The sequence below is a fragment of the Pseudonaja textilis genome, chromosome 1, assembly GCF_049901715.1.
Source record: "Pseudonaja textilis isolate UNSWEBS1 chromosome 1, rPseTex1.2, whole genome shotgun sequence".
Taxonomy (NCBI): domain Eukaryota; kingdom Metazoa; phylum Chordata; class Lepidosauria; order Squamata; family Elapidae; genus Pseudonaja; species Pseudonaja textilis.
Window position 1 is genome coordinate 57,542,988 of NC_141990.1, and position 27,016 is coordinate 57,570,003.

Sequence of the window (27,016 nt, forward strand, 5' to 3'; positions counted from 1 at the left end):
GGCTTTCAAGAAGAGACTAGACAGCCATTTGCCTAGAATGGTACAGCATAGGGTTTCCTGCTTGTGCAGGGGTTTGACTAGACCCTGAGGTCCCTTCAACTCTGTTATTCTGTTATCAAAGATTACTGAAAAAGCCTTTTTTTAAGTTTAAAAAATATAGAGAAAGAAAAAGGCATGCTGCTTTTGCCCTCTTTAAATGAATATGGAAGGGTAGAATTGAGTTCCTAGCTAGCACCTTCATTTTTCATTTCCTCTTCACAAATTTTAGAGCTTAAAGATGGAGTGCAAATGTACTGATTGGGAGCCATAGGCTTTTCTTTTCTGATCCCCCTTCTCCAAGTAAGGCCAAACTTCAGAGGTTTTGGGGTTGTTGGTTTTTTTTGCATTTTTATATGATTTAGGAGATTTAAAGAGCAAAAGCATAGTCTAAACCCCTCATGCCTTAGAGCTCCTGAAATTCTCCTTAAATAGGCTTTGACCAACACATTTTTGGACTACTATCCTTGACATGCCACTGAAAGCCTTGGTATCAGTTGCACCATTGGCTTAAAAGCTTTGTGACTATTTACAATTTAGGAAAATGTAGCAAGGTGGAGAAGCTGGATTATTCCTGAGAATTAGGTGGATGAAAAGATCAAGCAGAGTTAGATAGATCAAGACAACCATTTCAGGAGGGTAAAGAGAATACTTACTGCTGCCATGGAATTGATGCGATCAATATAATAGTCTGGCCAGCTTGTAGCAAGCTTGTTAGGATCTTCTTGTTCCTGAAACAGAAAATAAAGAAAAAATATATAGGAAAAAATCAGAGTCACTTCCATTTGCCTGGATGTCTTCAGCAGTGTCCTCTCAAAACAGTTTATGGATTAAACAAAATGCTAATATCACAACTCTATTATTTATTAGAATCAACATTTTAAAACCTTAGTTTTTCCTACCAAATTAACTCTGCCTTTTCTAGTTTCCATTTCCTCTCCTGCATATCTACAGGTTTCTCAGATATAAAATAAAAGGCCATGTTGGCCCTGATATGCAAGCTAAAAACCAAACTTTATGAATAACAGCAATATATGATTCATTAAGATGAAGTTCTTGTGTGTGCCCAACTGATTACTTAATTCCTGTTGTTTTCTGGAGACTATTTCCCATTTTCACCCCAGATAAGAATATGACTTGTGGTGGTGGGCATCATTTGACCAAGTGAACATGGCTCTACTGGGATCTTCAGTCTTCATCACACATCTTCTCAGTACAAAATATACCATTAGACCTTTAAGAGATACTGCTCATTTTTCAGAGGAAGTAGGTAAAAGAGGACATTCATATTAGAAATCCTTTCATCCTGCTGGGACAACTTCCCAAGTTTTGTGTGTGTGTTGTGTGTGTTGGGGAGGGGGAGAAACCTACCTAAAGGATCTGTCCAAGGTCCTGAGAGACCCTAATATCTTGCTTTATTTAGTTCCACACAATTACACTGATGCATTTCCCCAGATGGCTTCTACTAAGATAGTTTTGCTAAGTTAAATCAAGATACCTCATTTTGATATTGTTGTGGGAAAAAATTGTTCCACAGTCTTATTAAATACCACCCCATTTAATTTTGGGTCTCCTGCATCTGGAAACATTTCAATTCATAACAAACAATACATATTAAATAACAAATTATATTTTCATTATCCTCATCACTTTTAACCAGGATAGCATGTAAGACACAGTCCTCTCTGGAATGACCTTCATTTAACAAGTAGAGATTAGGTTCTTGGTGTCTTGCTGTACTCAAATAATGATAAGATTATTCTCTAAAAATACTGCTGTGCTATTTATCAACATACACTGTGTGTTTTCCAGTGAACTAAAGACAGGAGGGTGAGGCTGTTATGTACAAAACAGTGTGAGGCCATTCTTTGTTAGAATACGAACTTCAGCTTGGCTTTTTACAAGAACAAGACATGACAAGAGGCTCCCATTGGACAGTTCCTGATGTCGCTTCAAAAACTAGCTGCAAATTGCTGTGCTTTACATTGCCCTATTTAGCCCTCAATTTTACTCCATCCAGAAAGAAACATGCACTGAGGCAGTTCACTGTTTTCCAGAAATTGAGTCAGAATAATGTCTAGATAAATAAACTGCAATTTGAATGGATGACTTCAAGCCTACATTTGGAACAAAAAAGGAATCATCCTTTTTTTTGTCAAACTATGATTTTATTCTTGATGAACTGAACTGAGCTTTGAATGTATTTTCATACACACACAAAAGGCTAATGTTCTCATTTCTTTGAACATGGGCAGCATATACGTTTTGGACCAGCATTAATACAATTTAAGTGTAGATGCTTGAATTCAATACTATTTACTATATCAGTTTAAATGTTAGTGCTATTGCTATTCCTGCCTGCCTCTGTTCTTCCATTTGCATTTAGTACTATGTGCCATGCACAGCAAAGCAAATTCTACATCAGCAAAGAAAGATTTTAACAGGACCTGGATATATTATTAATCAATAAAAGGCAAATTGTATCAAAGTACTCAATGAAGAACAAAGGTAGAATTGTTATAAAAAAGCCAGACTAAATCTGTTGACTTGAGTCAGATATCTTTACATTCATATGTCAACTAAAAAAAAATTCCTATATTTTTTAAAAGATACTTAGCCTAGAATTTACACTTGTTCTCCCACAAATATTTCTCTATAGTTACTTGTTAATTGTATTAGGAGATTAACATCTAAAACAAGACTTAGATTTTAACTTTTTTCTAATAAAATAAAAAGTTTTAGAAAAAGGGAAAATACTACTTAAAATAACCTACAGAAACATTACCTGTTAAAAATTCAGTCAAAATAGTCAATGATTTTTTAAAGGAACAAAACATTCCCTTTCCCAAATAAATGAAAGATCATTATTTGTTTGGCAAAGCCTCCAATATTAGAGAATCTCTCTTATATCTGTACCCTGAGAAGTAGAATTGTTGTACCACTCTATAGGGTGCATAGCCAAGTAGGGTGAGATTGCAGCCACCATAAGGTTCACTAATTGGGGACTAATTGTGGCTCTCACTCTTGTTAAGGAGATCTTGACTAAAAGCCTCTAAAGCATAAGGGAATTTAATAATGTTAAGATGCTTCTAGGGATATCTACCATCATCCCTAAGAACTGAAAGATCTATGAAAGAGATAAAAAAGAAGACTTCTAACAATTGCTTCATAAAAGGCCAAGTTATTGTAAGTCCAGAAAAGCTTGAACTAGATGACAAAATAGCTTGTTGTAAAAATGAGCAACTAGGAGCCAGTTATCTAAATAAGGAAACAAAATGATACCTTAGAGAAGGGGTCTTCAAATTTGACAGCTCAAGACTTGTGGACTTCAACTTTCAGAATTCCTCCTCCAGTCATGTTAGCTCAGGAATTCTGGGAGTTGAAGTCCACAAGTCTTAAACTTGCCAAGTTTGAAGACCCTTGCCTTAGAGACAGAAGAACACAAATACAGGTACTGTAAATTTACAAGATGAATCTTGAGGCTGTTAAAATTCAAGGTACAATTACAGCAAAAAGGCAAAAGGATTTAGAAAGCTTTGCTATCTTGCCCTGAGAAGCAGAGACAAATGAGTAGAAGGGAAAACTTCTTCAAACAAGGAGGAAAAGTTGAGAGTTGCCTGGACAAAGAGGAGGAAGAAACAGGGATTAAGAAAAAGCAAAAAAGAAATGAGAGAGAGGGGGGGGAGGGAGAGGGCAACATAGTAAAGAAAATGCACATTTGCCCCACTACTGAATGATGTTACTGATAGTGAAGTGACATACTAAATCTGGACTGGGTGTTATCTAAGGCACTGCAAACACAGAAATATTGTAATGGAAGAAGTTGAGATCTGTTACACCTCTCCTTCCATCATGACAAAATAGTTCAGACATTAAGATACCATTTATTACAGAACACGGGCTCATTCTATTCATTTATAACCTATTAGGTATCAAAATTAGTTATGATATTCTTGTTGTTTTATTGGCCATTGGTTATTTCACCAAGCCTTTTCAAGAACCAATCATTCAGGATGCTGCTTGGATCAATCCTTATAAAATGTGGTGTACAAAAGCCAAGAGAGGCTCATGATTAATTTTAGCCAGGAAAAATTTATATTGATCCCACGTTTATCCCTTGTGGAACTCTGGATGTAAACACTTGGCTTACATAGCTGGCTGTGAATGAAACCTTCCAAAGTAATTAAATTACTCAGATAATCCCCTCCTCCTGTCCATTTTTGGATTTCCCACATAATTATCAGAGGGCAAATCAGGGAGGCCAAGCCTACATTAAATACCAGTATAGATCATTGTTTTTTATCTGCTCATGTGTTAAAAAGATGCTTGAATGTAGTATGTCAGAATGTTGAAGAGCAGAAATCTCTTTCATCTATTTGAAAAATCAACATTTAGAGAAGAGCATAAAACCATGCACTGAGAAAAGAACAGCTTATATTGGAAGAATATTTTTCTTAAAAAAAAGGATTTATTTGAAAAATGTCAGCTGGAATTTTATAGTGAAGCAATATTTAATTGGTACATTGTTGAGCCCTCTTCCGTGAGAGCTAGTTTATCCTTAAAAAGAAAAAAGAATTAATCCCTTCAGATCAATGAAATGCAACACATTCTTTCCAAACAAAAAAGGAGGATTATTTTGTGCTGCAATTGATTGCCCTTCTGCTGACTGGTGTTCTTTGATTAATGTGCAAAATATGCAGAGTTTCCCCACAGGACACAAATATACATTTATAACTGGAACTGGAACAAAGTCAAGATTTTTCAGACTACACACACACACACACACACCCTCCAAGGCAATCAAGCCACAAGAGGTTCCAATTTGAAGCAGACAGACCACAGGGACCCAGTTACTCAGTAGGCAGATGTGGCTGAGAAGTCCTGTTTCCCATAACACATGATTAGCACTTCCAAAGTATTGTTAGACTCTTGTGGAAGTTCTGCTTTCCCAAGCTTTCCATGGGAGGAAAAAACACCCACTGGGACTACCATCTGACTCTGTCAGGGTATGTGTGTGAATTCCTGCTGACTTATTTGGTATGATAAAGCACACATCATTGATAAATAGACTGACAGCTTGATGAGCTTTTAGAAACAGTTTTCTCCGCTAAAAAGAATTGGAAAGCTTGATTGATTATGTCAGTAAGAGCATGTTTTTTTTAAAAAAAAAAATCAACAGCAGAGTTACCTATTGTCTGGGAAGAGAAAAGTATGGCAATTCAATTTGTATTTACTGTGTTCTCTCTTTCCTGGCTTCCTTGTAAGTTTCAGCAGGGGAAGAAAGCAGCCAACTAATCTTTTAGCAAATCATACTATATCAGAAAAGAAGACCTCTGATCTGTTTATTTATTAGAAGGATGTATCAAACATAGGGAAATCCAAATTCCAAGACAGAGCAGGTCAATTTGTAGTACATTTACTTGGGAGACAGCAAGCCACAAATTAATCCACTCTACTCCAAGTCTGGGCTTATTCAAATCTCTGATCCTGACCTGATTTTCTCAGCTACTGTGAGTTACTAGTCATTTATTTATAATAGTGGAGAGGAACATATTAGCGACACGACCATGATTTTTGCTCTGATCCAAGAGCCCTGAGCAAAAGGCAAGACTGTGTTAAAAAAGAGCCCCTTGGTTGTGCTTTCATACAAATTATACTACACATTACTTAAACCTTATGTAATATTAATCTAGGAATAATAATAGAGTGACTGATTATATGACATCAAATCAGTGTTGGCTACTAGAAACCATACATACCACCTTCTCCAAAAGTGTATCCTCAACCTCATCCTTCAGGTCTTCTTACAGGGCACACTTCCCTAATTTTCTATTAGATTATTTCCTAGGAGTTGAATATTCAGAAAACAATGCCACTCAAATCAGTCTTAAAATCCCTGGAACACAAATTTGTTGCCAGCTTGGACCACTCAAAATATTGACTTTAATTTATATCCTCATTTTCTATGTCTACAAAATACTGGACTTATTTATGGAGATTCTCAATCATCCAGGTCATGGTTGTTCCAAAAATGTTTTTCCAAAAGGCAGTTGGACTTTCTTGATTTTTGCTTTGAAGACATTTCGCTTCTCGTCCAAGAAGCTTCTTCAGTTATTTTGCAGTTCATTTTCAAGGGGAAAAAAAAAACTCAAGAAAGTCCAGTTGCCTTTGAAAAGCACCTTTGGGACAAGGCACTGAGCTATTTATACATGCAAAAAAGAGATGGGGAGATTTAAGGCGGAGGGGGCTTGCAGTGAAAAAGAATAGAATATGAATTACTTCTCTATTATGAAGCTTTTCCACAAAATATGAGAGATAGACCAAAAATTCCTTTTGGGTATATCTGTTTTCTCCAAAATATAGTGGTGATATATAAAATATAACCCACAGTTGTCTTAATGGCTCCTTGAAATTCTTCTTGTCACATTTTTCCAGAGCATGTGGGTTGAAAGTGCTGTGCATTTTTAAACATTCTAAACATATCTGAGCATACAAATCTGCACATGTACAGCCCAATTCCGGCATTACCTGATCACAATTCTGTTTCAAATAAATGAATATACAAGATAGTCTCTTTAATGTGCTTTTTAATTGGGCCCTACCCATAAGTCAACTTGCCTGGCCTTTCAGATGTGGAAAAAGATAAAATGTGGGTGCATTGTGTGAAATTTGATGACCGAGGTCAAATTTTCTTAAACCCAAGTATTTACAGAGACCTCAGACTGTGATTTAAATAAACTATGTAATTGCAGTGTTTAAAACAGGCTTAAATGTTACAATAACTATATTGGGTGCAGACTGTTATGTAGGTTTCTGGATAAAATCCCACTGCAGGAAAGCTTAAGTGATTGGAAGCTTAGATTGTATATTTAAAATTGGAAAGCATTTTCATACTAGTGGGCAAGAAGCAGATAAGCACCTCTTCAAACATTACACAAAGATCACATCAAGATGAATGCATCTTACAGAAGTTGAATGCTTCAGAATATGCTATTTTTTCTGTAAATCCAAAACACACTGATATGCATGCATCAGAGGTGGTATTCAGCCAGTTCTGACAGGTTCTGGAGAACCAGTAGCAGAAATTTTGAGTAGTTTGGAGAACCAGTAAATGCGACCTCTGGTTGGCCCCACCCCCATCTATTCACTACCTCCCAAGTCCCAGCTAATCAGAGTCCCAGCTGATTGGCTGGGTCTTCTTTTGTTGTCCTGCGCAAGAGAACGGAGCTGGAAAGCAGGTTAGTGGGGTGGGGAGGGAATGGAGATTTTACAGTATCTTTCCCCTGGAGTGGGGTAAAAATGGGGATTTTACAGTATTCTTCCCCCGCCACACTCACCAAGCCATGGCCTACCAAGCCACGTCACACCCACCAAGCCACGCCATGCCTGCCACACCATGCCCATAGAACCAGTAGTAAAAAAAATTGAATACCATCACTGGCATGCATACCATACATTCTAATCTTTCATAAATTTAGCTATATATAGACTTCTGAAAAATATGGCCCATTCCAGGCTTATAGATACATCATTCTTGAGTATTTTGTACACACACAGGTTCCCTGTGCCCAAACAATTGCAGCATAATACAGAAACAGCTTGCCCTCAGAAGTTGTGGGAGTGCCATCACTTGAGACTTTCAAGAAGAGATTGGACTGCCATTTGTCAGAAATGGTGTAGGGTCTTCTGCCTGGGTGGGGGGTTGGACGAGATGACCTGACCTACAAGGTTCCTTCCAACTCTGATTATCTATTAAATCTGGTAAATTCCTCTAGAGGTTCCTCCCTTCACCTTCTCTCATAATCTGTAGTTTATATGAGCGATCATCATACAGCAAATAATGTTTTTGACAGCTACCTATGACAGCTACATGTTAGGCCCACTGGACTTCTAGTCCAGGATGATTTTGGATTCTTTTAGTAATGATATAAACTTGATATTTGCATAGGAGCTTAATTTATGTATATTTCAACTATCAGAATGTGTTTTATTTCACTATCTTTTTTTCTTAAAATGTGTTTATGAAATTGAGAGCAATAAGATTGAAAATGAAAAAGAGCATTAGTTCTTTTCATCCCTTCAATTTATATTCCACTTATTTTTATTCTTTACATATAGCGTTTATATAGTTCTCTAAATCATATATCTTCTACTTATTCAGGAATTGTATAATGGAGAAGAATATTCCAGCTAAATCTTCTAGCATGCAGAGAAGAAAGTTGACCTTGAATTAATATCTCCATTTTTTCTATTTCAGAACAGTTTTGGTGTGTTTGTTTATGTGTGGTGATAAGCTATTTTGCATAGTTTATTCACAGATATATGGAATTCTTTACTAAAAAAGAGAGAAAGGGAGGAAGACTTTATAGATGAGTAAGCAGCCACTTCCTGTTGGCATTCCTACTTGAAGACTTTTTATTTGGAACACACCTAGCTGATGAAATCTTTGGCTACTCATTGCAGCACCTGGACTTCTACTCTAAGTCAGGACTTGCTTCATCTTGCCTGGTCCACTGTCTCTTGTGATGAGGTTATACCTTGGCAGTCTTACCAGCAAAGTAGGCTACCTCTTTAGAATCACATGTTCCCCAAGTAAATGTTCGTATGTTGCACAAATAGGTGGATATAAAGAGGAGATTAATAATCGTTGGAGAACAAAAATGGACTTCCCCCTCTTTTTGCCATGAGTTTGAGGAATGTTCCTTGGAAACAGAACAGCAGGAAACAGCTTAAGAGTAAGCATAGAGTAATGGCCATCTAGTCAAGGAAGTTTAATGGCAGGGTAACAAGATTTCCCCCCCCCCCCAAAAAAAAACACATTTAATTGGTTGCTTATCAGACATCAATCATTCATAAGTTTTCTTCTGTGTATATGTTATTCTACAGTGCAGCATACTAGTCTTGAGGGTAGGAAAATGAAGTAGCAATGATCTATAATAGACACTCCATTCACCCATCTACCAATTTTGGGGTACATGCTGCTCCCAAAACAGTATAGAACTGTATAGTTTACCCTATTGTCTGCTAATATTCCATCCAGAGTTAACCAGAGAAATGTCAGAAGTGGCAAGAAATTGCCCAGGCTCCTTGTCTTAAGAGAGTCACATACATTTCTCTCACTCAGAAGTGCCTGAGGATCTTTGTCTATCATGGCAACTGCAAACCTTCAATTAGTTCCTTCTGTACATGAATCACAGCATATTTTAGGACTAGGACTAATGGTGTTGGTTAGAAAATCTCTGTGTAACTCCACTGTCAAGGACAGATTGATACTCTATGAACCTCTTCAATTCTGAGGAAGCATTAAAATGTCAATCTAAGCGCCTGTTAGATCAGAATGGTTTTCTAAAACCCAGAAGTAGGTTTTCTGCTGTCTCTGTCGCTAACATTGTTAAAGGTCTGGCTAATATATGGAATACTGAAAAACTATAGTCTGAAGAGGAAATACTACTGTTGTTAATCCTCTCCTCTCCTTTGCAGCAGCCAATCAAGCTCTTGAGTTTACAGGGAAACGAGAGTAATGAATTAAAAGATATGACGAACAGTAGCCTGAGCAAAATTGCACATCTCAGGGTGAAACAGATGAAACACAAACCAATGGCCATTGGAACAATATTTTCTGGTAACAGAAGCAGTGAGGAAGGCTTATGTCCCAGTCCCCTTTATGTCAATGCAGAATAGAGTGCTTTTAAGGATTGTTTGACACCTCTTCTATCAGGATACTCAGTGACTTATTCCGAACAATTTGCAGGGTTGATTGAAGGAGAAATTAAAAAAAAAACACTGAAGAAAAATCATTTCCTCAATGGTGGTATTCAAAAACTTCTACTACCAGTTCTGTGGGCGTGGCTTGGTGGGCGTGGCCATATGACTGGGTGGGCATGGCTTTTTTGCAGCGCTCTCATTTTGGGGAGCTTCTTAGCCACAGAGGGGCATCTGGGGGGTGTTTTTGCTCCCCTAAGGCTCCTCTGGGGCTCAGGAAGAAAAGGAACAGAGCATGGGAGGGGCATGCAGCACCCCTCCAAGCTCCATTTTGGGAGCTTCCTAGCCTCAGAGAAGCCTCTGGGGGAGTTTTTGCTTCCCGAAGGCTCCTCTGGGGCTCTAGAAGGCAAAAATGGAAGGGGCTGAGCTCCTCCCTCCATTTTTTGCCTTCCTGCGCCTCAGCAAGGGGAATCCCGGCACAGCTGATCTTATCTACAGCTGATTACTGGGAGGGGAAAAAAAAGAAATACCTTAGGCAAATGTCAGGCAGGTGGGCGGGGTGAGCAAGCATCGGGTGGGAGGGCAACTGGCTGGGGGGGCATGGCCAGCCAGAACTTACCACCAGTTCGCCGACCCATGCCAAATTCTTGCTACCGGTTCGCCCGACCCGTTGCAAATCAGCTGAATACCACCACTGTTCCTCTCCCCACAACAGCCACCAGTTACTCTAAACATAGTTTGGAGAATGCCAAGTATATGTGGCACCTTGCCTAATGGGCATTTTATGTGGTCAGTTTGAAACAATTAAATTATCCTTGTATCAGTCATATAAAATATTTCCTCTTTAGAACAAATCACCGATAATTGCACTAGGAATGACACCAGAATGGCTGCTTCTGGTAGCAGCTGAAGGAACAGCTTCCTTTGAAGGGATTATATACTAAGAATACTCAAGGGAAGACAACAATATTAATATGAGAAGCCAAGTTTTCTCAATGCTTCCGATATTATTAATTATTAATCTGCTTGACAGCAGCAGGTTAAGCAGCCTTTAACTTGATTTAACTGAGCATTTGTTTTTTTTAAAAAATAAACCTTTCAGCTTTGAGACACTGAAGCCATCCATGTCCAGAACATATCCTTGAGGAAGCCTTCTACAAAAAACTAAAAGAAATTGATCATGACTGTAGATTTTAGACATCTGTAAAGCTTCATTTCTAGAAAATAAATATAAATGAAGGAAGGAAGGAAGAAATGAGGAAATTACAGATATTCACTGCCTTTCCCATGGTTAAAAAAAGAGAAGAAATTCTTCAGGTTTAAAAAATAAACATATAATTCCAAGGGCCTGAACCTCAATGACCTCCATTCTTAAGATAAATAAATGATCCAGCATTACATAACGGAAACTGTGAGTTAAGCTGAGAAAGTTGGAGAGAACAAGAGAAAAAGCAGAACTTTCATTCCCCAGGAAACAGTTGACATGTCAGAGTTTTATCTAGGAGTGGATATTCTCCACTGGAATGTTAGCACTTTAATGGAATTTTGAGGAGTTCAAATCATTTCCCCTTGATGTCATCAAGTATAGAGTGAAAAATTGATGAAAACCTTCTTAGGCAAATAAGAATATTCTTCCATCTGGTTGTTAAAGGAGAGCAGAACAGTTATGCTTCTATTTCTGAGAAATGATGAGATGAAATTTAAACATAATAATTATATTTTATAAAGTAACTTGAAAATTACTAAAGAGTCACAATGAGTTTTGAGTTTTAGGTTATCTGAACTCTGGTACCATCATTATCATATAAAATAACGTATTTAGTTCTGCCAACTAAATAGCCTGCCTTATACTTCCAATGACCCCCATTCCTATCAAGGTTTTCCATTCTGTTCAGGATTTTCGCTTTTCAAAAACTTACAGGGTCTTATTACTTTTCTTTTCATTATTTTCTTCTTTCAGAAAGAAGAATGACTTCATATTTTTAAATGATTCCATTTTTTTCTGTCAGATCCGTGTATCTGTCATTTCTTTGGTGGAAGAAGAAAAGGTGGGGGAAGACTGATAAAGAAATCCTTTCTTGATGTAACCTGAATATATTTAATCTTATATCAAATTTGTATAACCTACACATGATACAATGAAGGGAGGAAACCCAGATGGCCGGAACCTATCACCTCTGAGAGGCAGAGCCCGGAGATGAGAAGACCATAAAAATTCCACAGTGAGATGTGTCCTGGGAACCTCTGGAAAAGTTAGTTCTGAAAGGAGGTGGGAGGAAATTAGGTATGACCTGGGAAACTGTGAAAAAGATTGTTTCTTACAAAAGGGGTGAGGGGGAATTAATATACTGGCTTTTGTTTCACTAAATACATATCAAGATAAGGGGAGGTGTTCTAAACTCCCTTATCTATCCCTGTATGCCTGAGAGACCTTAGACGCTGCTTTGAACTCCTACATGAATTGTCTCAACTCAATAAAGTATTCCTTTTGATACGTTTGGTTTTCAGAAGTTCATTCTTGTTAATTGAATGGGAAAAAGTTCTGTAGCCTGACATCTTAGCTTTATGCCAAAGGAAATATACTGGAGAAAGTTCTTTGTTCTGTATCTACTCCTTCCCAGCTAATGAATGGGTCAGAAGCTAGTAGCATATGTAGAACATAGAATAACAGGGTTGGAATGTCCTTGGAGGTCTTCTAGTCCAATTCCCTGCCTGTGCGAGATCCTATGCCATTCTGGACTTTCTTTGGCCTTGATGGGATGGATATACATGATCATAGAAAGAATAACAGAATAAAGAACAGAATAATAGAGTTGGAAAGGATGCCAGAGGTTCAATCCCTTACCCAAACAGGAAACCCTATACCATTTCAAATAAATGATTGTCCAATGTCTTCTTAAAAGTCTCCAACGTTGGAGCACCAACAACTTCTAGAGGCAAGCCATTAATTGTTCTCACTGTTAGGAAGTTTCTCCTTAGTTCTAGGTTGCTTCTCTCCTTGATTAGCTTCCATCCATTGCTTCTTGTCCTATCCTCAGGTGCTTTGGAGAATAGGCTGTTTCTTTGTGGCAGCCCCTCAAATATCGGAACACTGCTATCACACCATCCCTAGTCTTTCTTTTCACTCTGTCTTCTTAATTCTATGAAATGTAGTGTTGACATAGCATGTTTTCTATTTTCAGTGTGATGCAAGTCCATCTTAGAAGTCTTTTTCATAACATGATCACTATTTCCAGCATCAGTGTGCTACTGGAAAGAGACCTCTGCAAAGGATGAGACATTATGACGTATGTTTCAACTGGAACAATGTGACCTCCCTCCAAAAAACAGGGCCACAATGGCAAAAAAAATGACTGTACTCCTAACTACACTGAGTGGCCGGTCAAATTGAAGTACATAGTAACACAATTTGTTTACCTACCTGCTTCTATTACATAAACTAAGCAATGGTTCTAAAAAAAAATCATTTGGAGGCATATACATACATCCAAACAGATTTTCTAGATTTAGTAACTATCCAGTGTCTTTGTCAAGTAATTGTGCAAACATTAAGAGACATTAAGTAGCACTACTGCAAGACAGAGGAGATACCAAAATAAAATCATTGATTGGGTGACCTTAAACAAGCAGGCCTGCTCTTATACAGCAAGTCTAGAAAAAAGATAAGAGGGGGACAGGCTGATTTCCATTTTTTTCAAAAGCCACAGATAAACATCTTTATAGGTTTCCAGATGAGAGGAACACTAAAAACAGTTTTTTTCTAAATCAAGAAGTGTTGTGAAAGTTCAAAGGCTCTTAAAATTTTTTAAAAAAACCTCTTATCACCCACCATATCATACGCTTGCAATGGTATGATTTGCAGGGTAACAATGAATATTGGAAAGTATAAATGAGTCAGAATATTACAGAACAGTAGCTATGAAATAGAACTTGGAATAGACTTATACAAAAGATTGATTCCCTGACAAATAGACTGAGAACAGAGGGTTTGAATACACTACCAAAATCAAATAAAGTTAAAGACATTATTCTAATGCATTGGATATACTGTACACATTCTGTGCAATACTGTGCAAGTATAATGGGACACATGGCTCCTCTCACTCAGGGCATACAATCTGAAACAGAAAATTAAAAATCTCCAGACACCCCTATTTCCCCACACTCATGCTGGGACAACAGATGACATGACCTTCCTTTGGTGCATTTGTGTTTAAATGAGACCAGATGACAATTTGGGTGAAGGTTGTCTTTTGAAAGTCTCCCTGGGGAAGGTATTTTAAAAAGAGATGCTGAAGAGAGAGAATACTGGGTTTTAAGTTACTCCTCACAGAAACAGTAGTACAGCTGTTCATTAATACCTCAAGAATGGGATCAACAACGTTCCTGACCATTCTTCAAATCTCAGCAATGTCACCAATCTTTGCAAGGAAGACAAAGGCAACATTGTGCTGACATTTCAGTCTGAAGACTCCTAAATAATGGACAGCTGTTAGAGACCTAAAGTTATTAAACCCACTAATCTGTCTCACAGAGGTGTTGGGCCCAAAAGGCAAGGTCCAATCTTGGGACATTCCCATTCCATACATTTATTTGTTTTCTTTCTTCAAAATAAAGAAGAAAATATACTGGAAAAAAAGACAATTTTATTATATCATCCAGTGTCTAGCTTGTTAGGACTAATGTTCTGATAAGATGTGGGCCAAAGAAAGCAATCAGACTGCGGTCTGCTCAAAATTAATTAAGATTAGAATCAACAGCTTTCAACTTTCTGGATCTCCTGTTTCATACTGAAACTAATGGGAGTAAGCAAGCTGACATACTTCCCATGTGAAAGGTAGGACTCCTTTCTTACTAAGAATAAATCAGGGCAGAATCTTTTAAGAAGGAGCGTCATATTTTGAAATGAGATATTATTCACACATTACATTTTACATTAAAGTTTGAAGGCTTGACTGCAAGACTTCCTAACACTTGGATTCAAGATATCATGATTCTTAGCTGTGTGAACACTGAGTCTAGACCAGACCAGAACCAAATGCTATATGCTTCACAAGCTTTCAACCACTCACATCATGGATGTATCTTATAGTTCAAAATCAACATAGACAAACTTAACCATGACGTCTAGGCCATGATGCAATAAGAGGCTCTGTTACCAGAAAGCTAATTTATTCCAATCATCTACTTTCAAAGTATCCTTTCATCTCAGGACTGTCAGGCTTCACACCATAGGCAAGAATAAACTACTTAGGCAAGCTCACAAGAAAAAATATAGATAAGTAATTACTGACAAAATGGGAACCGATAGCCAAGAATTTCAGCAATTTCTCTGATTCAAGAAAAAAACACTTGTATACAGAAACAATGTTGAAACCTCCTTGTCTTTCCCTTTCCTTCCTACCTTGTGAAGGAGACTATATTTTAGGTGAGTTGGACTGTCTGCTTGTCTTGTCACATTTCTATCTTGTTGTTTTTTCCCCCACTGACTATGTGAGAACTAACTTGTACAGGAGAATAAATTCCCAAAATCTAACAAACATCAATGTGCTTGGCTAGGAGTTAAGCAGCACTCTTTGCTTTGTTAAAGTGGAAGAGGTGAAAGCAGAAATGAGACCTTACACCTATGAGCTGTTTCACAAATGTCTTGGAACTGCTGGAAGTTATCTGTTGGGGCATTGTGAACATTTTGTGATAATATCAGTTAGAACTAAATCTGCCCTTAAGATTATTTAAAAAATAAGTGGTGGGTTGATTTTGCCAGCATCCTAAGCCCCTCCAAGTATACAGGGAGGGAAGATAACAACATTTTATTTTATTTTATTTTTTTATTTTTTTATTTATTTATCTATTTATTTTGTCAAGCAATTATAAGGTAACCGGTATAAGTATAAACATAGTTATGGATACATGAAATGGATACATGTAAGAAAAATATAAGAAAAATATAAAAGAAACAATAGGACAGGGATGGTAGGCATGTTGGCAGCGATGGTAGGCGCTTATGCATGTAGGTGAATATGTCTCTGTATAAAAAATTGCATTAAGTACACAAAACTGCAAATGTCAAAGGAAAAAGCACACCATAACACAGTTCAAGCCATACTTTAGATGCAATATTTATCACATAATTTGAATCCAGTAAATATTACCTTCTTTTTGCTGCAATAGATCTGCCATTTCTTCTCTGGCGGGAGTGCAAACATTGCCTCTCTATTCTTATCTGTGAGATCCAATTCATCCTGGAGATGGCAAGTGAAAAGACAATGTGTGAACAACAGCATCAATAGTTTTTCAGAGCTTTTTTTCTGATCATCATTATCACCTCAGTTAAGTACATAGAGGTGTAATTTTCTCAAATAATTGATATTGTAAAAATATCCTTTATATTCCAATGCACTAAATAATTTGCCCATTGTACTCTTCAACACAGAGGCTTTCTTTCATACATAGAACATGGAAAATCAATTTCTTTTCATCTAAAGATTAAAAAAACACCTCTTGCGGGGTCCTATTAGCAGCCATACCAGAAAGCTCTGAAACAATCTTGCTAATTAGATCTTGGCACAGTTCATTTTTGTAAAGTTTTGAATAAAAGCCTCTGTGTGAATATTCACCCACATGTTTTTAACATTTCAAATATACATTTGGCTCCAAAAGTTTGCTTTCCATGATCTATATTCATATATAGAACCCGCACAGTGGCAGTTTCAGAATCAATGAGAGACTAGGATCTAGATCCCTTTGTATTTGGTTTGCAAACAAGCAGTAAAAACATACATTTAATAATGACACAGAACTACCTCTCTCTCCAGAAGCAGTTTTAATCAGTGTTTTCAACAGAAGAGAATGCATGTTGCTCAGGGCTGAATTGTAGAGTCTTTGGTGCTCTCTGAGCTTGTTTGCTTGCAAATGTTTCATTGCCCAAATAGGTAACATCATCAATGAAACTGAATGTAAAATTTGGTCCCTGTTTATATATACAGTACAATAGTAGCTTGCTGGCAAGTGTTGGGGGTGTAATTTCTTCTTTAGTAGTTCCTTGATTGGGATATTTTTTTTTTGCTTGATTGTTTGCCTGGTATTAATCCTGCTTATCAGGGTGTTGGCTGCTGAAGAGGATGTGTTTTCGTTTCCAAGCTTCTTCCAATAATATCCTCCTAAACACTGAAATACTATAGGTGAATTATGAGCCAGATTTTATTCTTACATAGCATCTGTTAACTACTTTACTCTTGTGTAGAAATTAAAAGCTGTACTATACAATAGGAAATGTTTATTACTAAGAAAAAAACTCTCTTTAATTGTCCCCTTCACATAAAGCATCTTAGTTTTTCTGCTTTTGGAAGGAGAAAGTTAAATAAAGGAACTCTCTACTGAGAAGGAAACCAAAATTAAAGTGACTTCTGAGATACTGAAATTAGCTTCATTCCAAATTTCGGACAATGCTTCTTTAAGACTTGGACTGCTTTTTTTGGAGTCAATAAACTTGGGGAAACAATGAACTAAAATTGCACACTGAGCTTGGTAGCAGCTGCTGACAGACTTAAAGGCCCACGGATATTTCAGCTACAGAAAGGTTAAAAAAAAAAGAAAAGACAAGGCTAGGTCAATGCCAAGAGCCCAAGATAAAAGAAGCCAAAGGGATTCCAGGGTGCTGATGCTAGTAGATGTGGCAGCGAAGAGATTTCAGGTATATTTCCCTAAATGTGTAGGAAGACTGCAAGCCATGCAGAAATGGTTAGTGAGACTCTTTTCCAAACAAAAGGGCAGCCAAAGAAGGCAAAGAATTTTCTCTTTGCAATACAAACTTAGAAATGCTTGGGCCAGGAGCACATTCTTGGAGAGATAGAAAGAGAAAAGGAAGAAAGAAGCTGGACATCACAACTTCAAATGAAGAATCTAGAAAGAGGTCCAGTGGGAAAAAGAAACACAGGAGGACTTATGTTTGTGGGTGCTGGGGAGACTAACTTTTTTAGCAGAAGTCCTGCACAAATCCACAAGCACAAGCTAATCCATCTCAGCAAAATTTTCTAGCAAGGTACCGCTGCTTGAGGGAGGGAACAAGCTGAGAACTTATTTACTTGGCAATGATCAGCTAAATGGATAATACTCTCAAGTCATTAAAAACATCTAAGAAAGGGAGGCATGTTAAGGTCAATAGCTCAGCTAAGGAACATCAGTTGTAAGTTGAGAACTTTCATAATTGCCCAACCTATGTGTAAGGGGTAGGGTAGAAATTGTAAGTGATTAGCCCACAAATTACTACTCCAACCATTCTGGTCCTGAAGTTTCCAAAATAATTCTGTTGATGATTCATACAAGCGCACTCTGCTAATATAGATAGATAGATAGATAGATAGATAGATAGATAGATAGATAGATAGATAGATAGATAGATAGATAGATAGATAGAGATATATATTTGGACTTAATTTAATGTTTTATATAGAACTTGTCTAATATATCATGCCTAACAAGGAAATGAAATTGGAGAGAAAAAAGTATTCAAGACATAAAGTTTAATTGATGCTGCCTTTGTAGTTATTACCAAAGGTGTTGTTGCCTCAACAGATAGCAGTGAGTGCCTGAATGGTCTTGTCTGGCCTTAGAAACTAAGCAGGGCCAGGGAAAAAGAAGGCGAAGCCTCCTCGCTGATGGACCGTAGATTGCGACTCTCTGTGGCATCGTGTCCGTGCTCTTTCATTGGAGAACCCCAATTATTATGATTAGGGGCTGAAGCTGCCTTGGAAGGGTGGTGGAGTAAGGGGAAGCCGCAAGCCAGATTGAGGGGAGCCGCATCTCCCCCCTGGGCTTGGTCTTTTTCCCACCGAAGACAACTGCAGCGGTGGTTTAAAATGGCCACCCCGAAGAGGACAACTCAGCTGGATTAAGATTTGTGCAGGAGGGAAGAAAGAGGTGGATAACATCTGAACCAGGACAACTGGGCAATACAACTAAACAAAAGTACCCCGGGATTAAATAGACAATTAACACAAAGAACACTACAAAGAAGTGGGGAAAGAAGGAAGGTTAAAAAGTTGAGATTTAAGAAGGCAATCAAAAGGGGGAATACCTGTGAAGTCGGGAAAGGCAGAAAGACCCAGCAGAAAAGAGGAAAGGAAGATATTAAGAAAGAGAGGGATATAAACTGGAATGAGAAAAGATATGGGGAAAAGAGGGGGAGGAGAAGCAGTAAGAAACAGGTGCATGAAATAAAGAAATACGGAAATAGTAAAATGTGGAAAAGAAATTGTTTTTTCAGAGATAACGGTTGATGAATTAAAAGGGGGATTCTGCAGGGTGACAAGGGGTAATAAGAACATTTCTGCAATTAAAAATATTTAGAAAATAGGGTAATATAGATACTGATATTAAAAATCAAGGGGGAAAAATATGCTGTGGAATCCAATTGAAAAGATGTAATGATTATTATTGTAACTTCTTAAAAATAATGGTTTATTGGAAATCAAAATGAGGGAATAAAGGTATATTTTAATCATTGAGGTGTCACACTCAAAACAGTAAAAGGGGGGAAACCTATACTTTTTTTTTAGTGTTAAAATTTGTATTAATCTAGAATTTATAAAAAGAATGTGTAATGGAAAGGGAATATGACAGACTAAAGAACCAGCTAAATTAATAAGTTAATATAGACTTTTAAAAGCAAGGAGAGACATTAGTAACTTTATTATTATTATCATTATTATTATTATTAGGCAAACACATATTGTTTATCTTTATTTTTAAAATAAATATTAAAGGATTATATTTGAAATAATTGAAATGAAACAAAAAGATGTTTCGATTGAGATTAATGAAAGAGGCTAGAATTAATATGCTTGTTTCTCTCCTTACTGAAAATTTGGAATGGAAAAGGTAATAATAGAATTAAATATGCATATATGAATGTATAATTGCTGTCATATTTGTATGTAAAGGTGATCACCCAGAAATATGTTGTCAACTAAAAAGAGATTTTTGTTTTTAATGTGAAAAACTGAATAAAATTTGTTAAAAAAAAAAGAAACTAAGCAGAGTCAGGCTTAATAAGGACTTGGATGGGAGACTTTTAGGAAATACAAGACCTGCAAGTGATCCAGGAAATAAAAATGTATGATATAATAAAATAATAGTAAAACTTTTCTGTATCAGTACTACAAAAATTGCAAGGATGTGTCCATAAAGTCTGTAGGAATTGAACTTGAAGAATATTTATTATTAATTCACTCAGCTATCAAACTACCCATCTTACAAAACATATGTTACATGTGGCTGAATCTGTCTTTTCTATAATTTTTATATAAATTTGTTCTACTTTGTGCTGATTTGCAAGTTTGTTTAAGCAGCACATACTGAAACAAATACTTTAAAAAAAACAATAATAAACTTAGCACTGAGAATAAACAGGAAAATACCCACAGGTATAAGCAACAGATACATCAGTTTGTTTTTCATATTGGAGAAAACACATTAAAAGATGAAACATTTCTAGAACTAATATGTAAATATAAATGATATTTTACAGGTGTCTGTATTTTATAAGGCAGTTTTTCGATCAAAACATGAATCTACTTCATCTTTTAAGGAAAAAACTACATAAAATTATATATTAATGATAACAGTAGGTGCTATACACTATATTAGCAGTAGTTGCTTGCAACAATGTGCACATTAAGAAAAATGCACATAAAAAGTCCTATGAATCTATGTTATAATTAGAAAAGAATAGAGACCATGAGAAGTTGACATTGAACAATTTATTCATCCTCATTTATGCTCCATGCTGTTTATTTGTAACACAATGCTATACATCTGATCTATCAACTGAAAGCCATCAATACACATCATTGGTCTATAAATTGCACTCAGGATAGTTGTAATTCAGATGAAAGCACCAAGCTGTGTAAACTCTCTTTTTTTGGCTCTCTGTTGTGCTAAGAGTCTTCTTTCAAGATTGAAGAGAAAAGCCTTGATAGATGATGATGAAGTGGAGACGGTGCTTTCAGGGGTGGGATACGACAGGGTTAACTACCGATTCGGGATTTACAAGCTTCCCTGCATGCTGTGAGCCGCATGTCTGTAAATTGTCATCAGCATGCTGTGTGCAGAGACGCAGCCTTTGAAACAGCCCTCTTTTCCTGCTTTTTTAACTTCAGCTGTGCCTCATTCGGCAGCTGAAGTTGAAAAATCAGGAAATAAACATTAGGTAAGAGCCCAGGTAGGCGGGTAGGCAAAAACATCAGCAGACATAGAACCGGTTTTATGTCTGCTGCTCTTCAGAGCTACCGGTTTTATAGAAGTGGACAGAACCAGTAGAAACCCACCACTGGGTGCTATGCAGAGACCAACTCAATATTGTAACAGGCTCAGTAGCTTCAGTCCATTGTAACCTTGAAGCCTAACCAGGACTCCAAATAGAAATACACAATATAGTTCTTCTCCAACAATTGTTGTGGTGATTTTCTAATCATATGTGAATTCTTCTTGAGTAGAAGATTGAATCCAGAGGAATCAGCTGCTTGACTCTCAAAAAAGTATTTCAAGATGTAAAAGCTGATATAATGTTGATTAAAAAAACATTTGCCAGGTTGACCTCAGGGAGAAGAGGAAATAAAGGTCCTCCAGTTAATGTTCCTAACATTCTGTCTCTTGTTCAATTACCTTACTCTGCTGTATGTTATTTACTGAGAAAGGACATGGCTGGTGGAAAAAATGTTTCCAATCCAGATTTTAAAATTAGATTGGCAAGATTCAAAATGGCTGAAAAAAACCCTCATGAAAATAGGAAAATCAGCAGGCCAGAAACATACAGAAGTATTTAAGCTCTTGAAAACTTTCCTCCCCTATGAAAAATGATTCTATTTCTATACCTTAATCTCAGGATTCTTTCCAATTTTTCAGGGTTTTACTTTTTCTATGTGCAAGTTACTTCATAGTTCCAAATTGGCAGAGGATGCTACAATATTTTGCTACACTTCTCTTTTCAACCCTGTATCTTCCCTTGTTGCATATATTATTTAGTTTTAGACAGACAGACAGACAGACAGACAGACAGAAGACAGAAGTTTATCTTCACTTCTTTACAAGTGGTAGAACTAAGCGAAGCACTGGGTCAAGTTTGCTCAGCACTGCCCAGGAATACTAAGGTTGATTCAACCTTCCATCCTTTCAAGGTTGGTAGAATGAGGACCCATATTGTTGGGGGGCAATATGCTGACTCTGTATATTGACTTAGAGTGTGCTGTAAAAGCATTATGAAGTGGTATTTAAGTCTAAAAGTGCTGTTGCTATTGCGACATTGTTCTCAAGAAACTATATGGTAGCCTAAGAAGTACACAAAAATCTAGCTAGGGTTCGAAGAAGACTTTTACACTTTTTAATAATGGTAATTTGTACGATGAATGTACTTGTATGGTGTAGCCCGTTAAGACATCAGGCTAGAAACTAAGACACTGGGTTCTAATTCTGTCTTAGGCATGAAACCAGCTAGATGATCTTGGGGCAATCACTCTCTGTCAGCTCTAGGAGGGAAGCAATGACAAGCCATTTCCAAAAAACTTCGTCAAAAAACCCAGGCAGTCAACAGGAGTCAACAATGACTCAAAAGCACAACACACAAACAAAACCTCAAGTTTTCATAAAATTTTAAAAATTCACATGGGAGAACAAATTCTGGTATAAATTTCTTCTGCTTAAAAGGGGACAGTTAATGACTTGGTTGTTGACCTAACCTGGGACTGATACTAAGGTAAATATTTCTCCTGTCCAGTTGTGTCCAACTCTAGAGAGTGTGCTCAACTCCATTTCTTAGCTGAGGGAGCCAGTGCCATTCGAGGAATTTTCCTTGGTCATGTGGCCAACATGACTATTATTATTCTGCTACTAATCAAGAAACTGTTTCATAGCCAGTTATCTTAAAGCTATGGCCTTCAATGTCACAAAAAGCATCACAAGTACAAAACTGCTTGCTCTATGAAAATATTCATTTCAAAATGCAAGTCACTTTAAACTGAATAACAACTGTTCAGTTCTATGTCTGGGATTAATGCAACAGTATCTCAACAGCCTTTGTTCTGTGGCTTTTCCTTTTCTTCAGGAGGAAGAAATAAAACCCAACATGGATTATTCTGAAAACAGTGTAATCCTTGTTGATTAAAAAAGGATGGTGAAATGCCTTTTGCTCTAAATCTTAACACACCTAATATTCTAATTTTAGCTACATTTTTATGATTCTTGGCTTCCCCCTCTTCCAAATCTACAGCTGTTTTCAAAAACCCCAAAACCCAAAGGGCTAAAATCTTGGGGAAAACATTTTTCATACAAACATTTCATTTTGGGAATAGAATTCCATATTGTATTTATGAGCTATATGAATTCCTGCTTGTTCCTAGGTTTTATATTTATAGGTAGTTTTGACAAAGCTCCAGTATAAGACATTAAAGGTGGACAGTAATTGTTTTTTATAATGATATGGTCATTTTCTGAGCCTAGGTAGTTCTTTATCAACATTAAAATTGTTATACTGTGTTTCAGATTAAACTGGTTTCATCTTACAAATATCTTATTTTGCTCAAAATGTTCAAACTTTGACTCAGAGTATATTGCTGCTGTCCATCAGTCTGAGTAGTAAACCATCCAGGCAATGTTTCTTAATTTCAGGGAGACACTACTGAGTTACATAGATTGAACTACAGTTCTCCCCTTCATTATTTCATCCAATGTTGACATGGCAAATAAAAGTTTTCACCTTATGAGAAAATGTACACAATCTCCATTTAAGAGATTTTTCTCACAGCAAAGAAGAAATACATACTGGATCACAATTCTGAAAACTAGCTAAAATGGAAATGTTCCAGAGATGCTATGGTAATGACACAGGTTGAATTATTACTGTACAGATTTTCCATCAAGTATTCATTATATTAAAATTAAATCATGGTAACTGCTGCCTGCAAATTGTACAAATTTCTGTGGTGATGGAAAATTAGTTTTGATTGCTTCCCCTTGGCACTCTTTTAGGTACACACCTATGTTTTCTCTAAATTGAGTGTCCCAAATTTTTTCACCTTCATGTCATAAGACATGTCCACAAGTCCCCATATCACCTCTACCACCTTCCTCTGATCTTAACTCTAACCTGTTAATACCTTTTTGGAAATGAAATGCACAGACTTGTACACTGTACTCCAGATGCAATATCATTTGTGCAGAATAGAGGGAAATAAGGATTCCACGTATCTTTGATACAATGCTTTTTGTAAGGCAGCCTAGCTTGTTATTCATGCTGAAATCCTTCTCTGATATTTCTGCTTCCAGAAATCTCCCATCTTGTACCTATGTCCCCAATTTTTCCCTCCTAAATATAATACCTTATACTGTATATATATATATTTTCCCATTGGAGGATTTCTTGTTCATCACAGCCCAAGCTTTCAAAATTATATTGCAACCATGTTCTGTCAGTCTAGATCAGGGGTCTTCAAACTTGACTGCTTTAAGACTTGAGGACTTCAACTCCCAGAATTCTTCCACCAGTCATGTTAGCTCAGGAATTCTGGGAGTTTGCCAAGTTTGAAGACCCTTGGTCTAGATGCTGACTGACCTAATTTTCTGTCATTTGCAAATACAATAAATGGTCTATCAGTCCCATTACACAGATTATGAATAGAAATATTGAATAAAACTAGTCTGAGAGATTTCTGAGGGACCTCACTGATGATGCTGTTCAACTTGATGTAGATATATCAATGTTCTGAGTGCAGTTAGCCAGCCAGTTGTATACCCACTTTAACATTGTGCCATCTCTAAATCACACTTCAAAAACCTGTCAGTTAGAATGTCATTTGGAACTCTACTACAAGCTTTGCTGAAAAGGTAGGTTATATCCATAAGATTCTCCTTGTCCAGTAAATAGTCTTGTCAAAGAATGAAACAAGATGACCTATTTTTGGCAGAGCCACCCTCACTTTAGAAATAATAATACTATTGTCAAGATATCTACAAATGGCCTTCTTGGATAAAAGAACAATAAGCAGTGCCATGCTGGACCAGACACTTAACCCATTTAGTCAAGCAGTATATTCTCACAGTATTCAACCAACCTCACAAAGAAGTCTACTTGTTTCCTAGCCAGTGGCAATCACACTGCCATCAAGGCTACTAACCACAACTTCTATGAATTGGTAATGAGAATAGTAAAGAGAATATTTGTTCATGAATAATTTCCAAACCCTTTTGTGAAACCAATACCACACCTTTTAGGAGCAAAATCCAAAGTTTAATTATATGTAGTATAAAAAATAATTGTTTTTGTCTGTCTTGATTCTTTCAGGATTATAAATAGCTTCTCCTTGTTCACTTTATCCATATTATGCATACTTTTGCATACCTTCTCTAGCTTCACTATATTCCTTGAGTTGAGGTGACCAGAACTTCACACACCTTTTCAGATGTTGTTGTACCACTGACTATAATATTAGCGTGCCATTTTTCAGTATCTTTTCTTATTATCTACTCGAACATCTACTCTAATTGCATATACAGTTGCCCTGGTCAATGTTCAAATAATTTCCACAGACCACAAAAGCATGACAAAAAGCCAGCATGAAGTAATTGAAATCCCACAATTCTTACCACAATATGAAATGAGCCAATTCTAAGATGTGAACAATGTCAGTGTTAGGGACACTATATCATTATTGTATATAAAAAGCATTCTAGAGACTGCATTGGCAAAATTATTACTGTGCTTAATTATAATGTGGTGGATCAGCTGGGGCTACAATTGGTCTATTTAAAATCCCAAAGGTGGATTTTCTATTCTTCCCCATACAGATAAGTTTTTCACAGAAGCAGCTGCAGAAGCAAGAGTTATTAAACAAAGTTAGGCACACCCATAAAGACAAGAAGTCAATAGTAAGGAATATTACTAGCTACCTCATATGATGGCCAAGTATGCAGAGGATTAATATGTCATAAAGACTTATCCCCCACCTTATTTATACAGTTTTCTCTATTCCACCTTCATTGCAAATAAATGTTGAGATACCCTTTATACAAAGGTCATTCTTTTATATTCCTTACACAGTGATGAAAGAACACTCTTTCTTATATTAATAAAGTACATGGGATATAAATTGTGCCACAAGGACTTGTTTCTTGAATACATTTATTCAGAAGGCTTGCTTACTTACCATATTGTTGTACTATAAGCAACCTAATATGAGGCTGATTGATCATCATTTCTCTTTCTTTCCTCACATCTTAAATATTTTTATGTCAATGATTCCTCTATAATTTCTCAGTCATACATTTTCAGTCAGACTAGCTAGCTTTGTACTCCAGACAAGGTCACAGTATGATTCATTTGCTCTTCATTTATTACCCAGCAAAGTTTCAAACTATGGTTTATGGTTGGTGGTTTAGTTCAGTGGTGGGATTAAAATATTTTTACTACCGGTTCTGTGGGCGTGGCTTGGTAGGAGTGGTGTGGTGTGGCTTGATGGGCGTGGCAGGGGAAAAATACTGTAAAATCCCCATTCCCTCCCCACCCCACTAACCTGCTTTCCAGCTCCGTTCTTCTGTGCAGGGCAACAAAAGAAGACCCAACCAATCAGGAGGCAGAGAATAGATGGGGGCAGGGCCAGTCAGAAGTGGTATTCCGAACTACTCAAAATTTCTGCTACCGGTTCTCCAGAACTGGTTAGAACCTGCTGAATACCACCTCTGGTTTAGTTTCATGTACAAACCAATTCATTGAGTTTTTAAATAAACACTTGTAAAACAAGCAATGGCTTAATTCAATGTGTGAATCAGTCACTATAGCTGAGTAATTACCACCTAGAAGCCAGGCAATTTACATTTATAAAAATTAGAACATTTATCAGTGGGACAAGTCCAAAACAATAAAGTAACCAGTTCTATACCTAAAAAATAACCCAACTAGAAACAACCAGGTTGTCACCATAAAATCTCATGTATCAGCATTAAATAAAACTCTTTGGTTATTTTTATACATTGTTAGCTACCTTAGTTGCTTGGAGTGATGGGTAGCCAAATCCAACCCAATTCAATCAATAAGCAAGCAAACAAACTAATTCCCAATACTAATTTAAACAAAATTGTTTCCACAGTTTCTGTATTGTATGGTTTGTTGTGTTTAGTTTTATTTTTCTTTCAATGGTGTTGTCCAGTTTTACTTGTGGAAGAGCACCTCATTTTCGTTGCACCCGCTTGCGAGTGTAATGACAAATAAATTCTTAACTTAACTTAACTT

At 36.8% G+C, this 27,016-nt stretch overlaps 1 protein-coding gene across 5 annotated transcripts in view; it reads right to left on the reverse strand.

Annotated features, from left to right (window-relative positions):
• DAAM2 (dishevelled associated activator of morphogenesis 2) overlaps positions 1-27,016 on the reverse strand; it is a 216,832-nt gene that overhangs the window by 80,782 nt on the left and 109,034 nt on the right. For all 5 annotated transcript variants that reach the window (XM_087935119.1, XM_026695597.2, XM_087935099.1 and 2 more), the window contains exons 3-4: positions 15,891-15,980; positions 693-767 (exon numbers count right to left, since the gene is read on the reverse strand). In XM_087935119.1, coding sequence (XP_087791245.1) covers positions 693-767; positions 15,891-15,980 — 165 coding nt within the window. The remainder of the gene's footprint in view (positions 1-692; positions 768-15,890; positions 15,981-27,016) is intronic.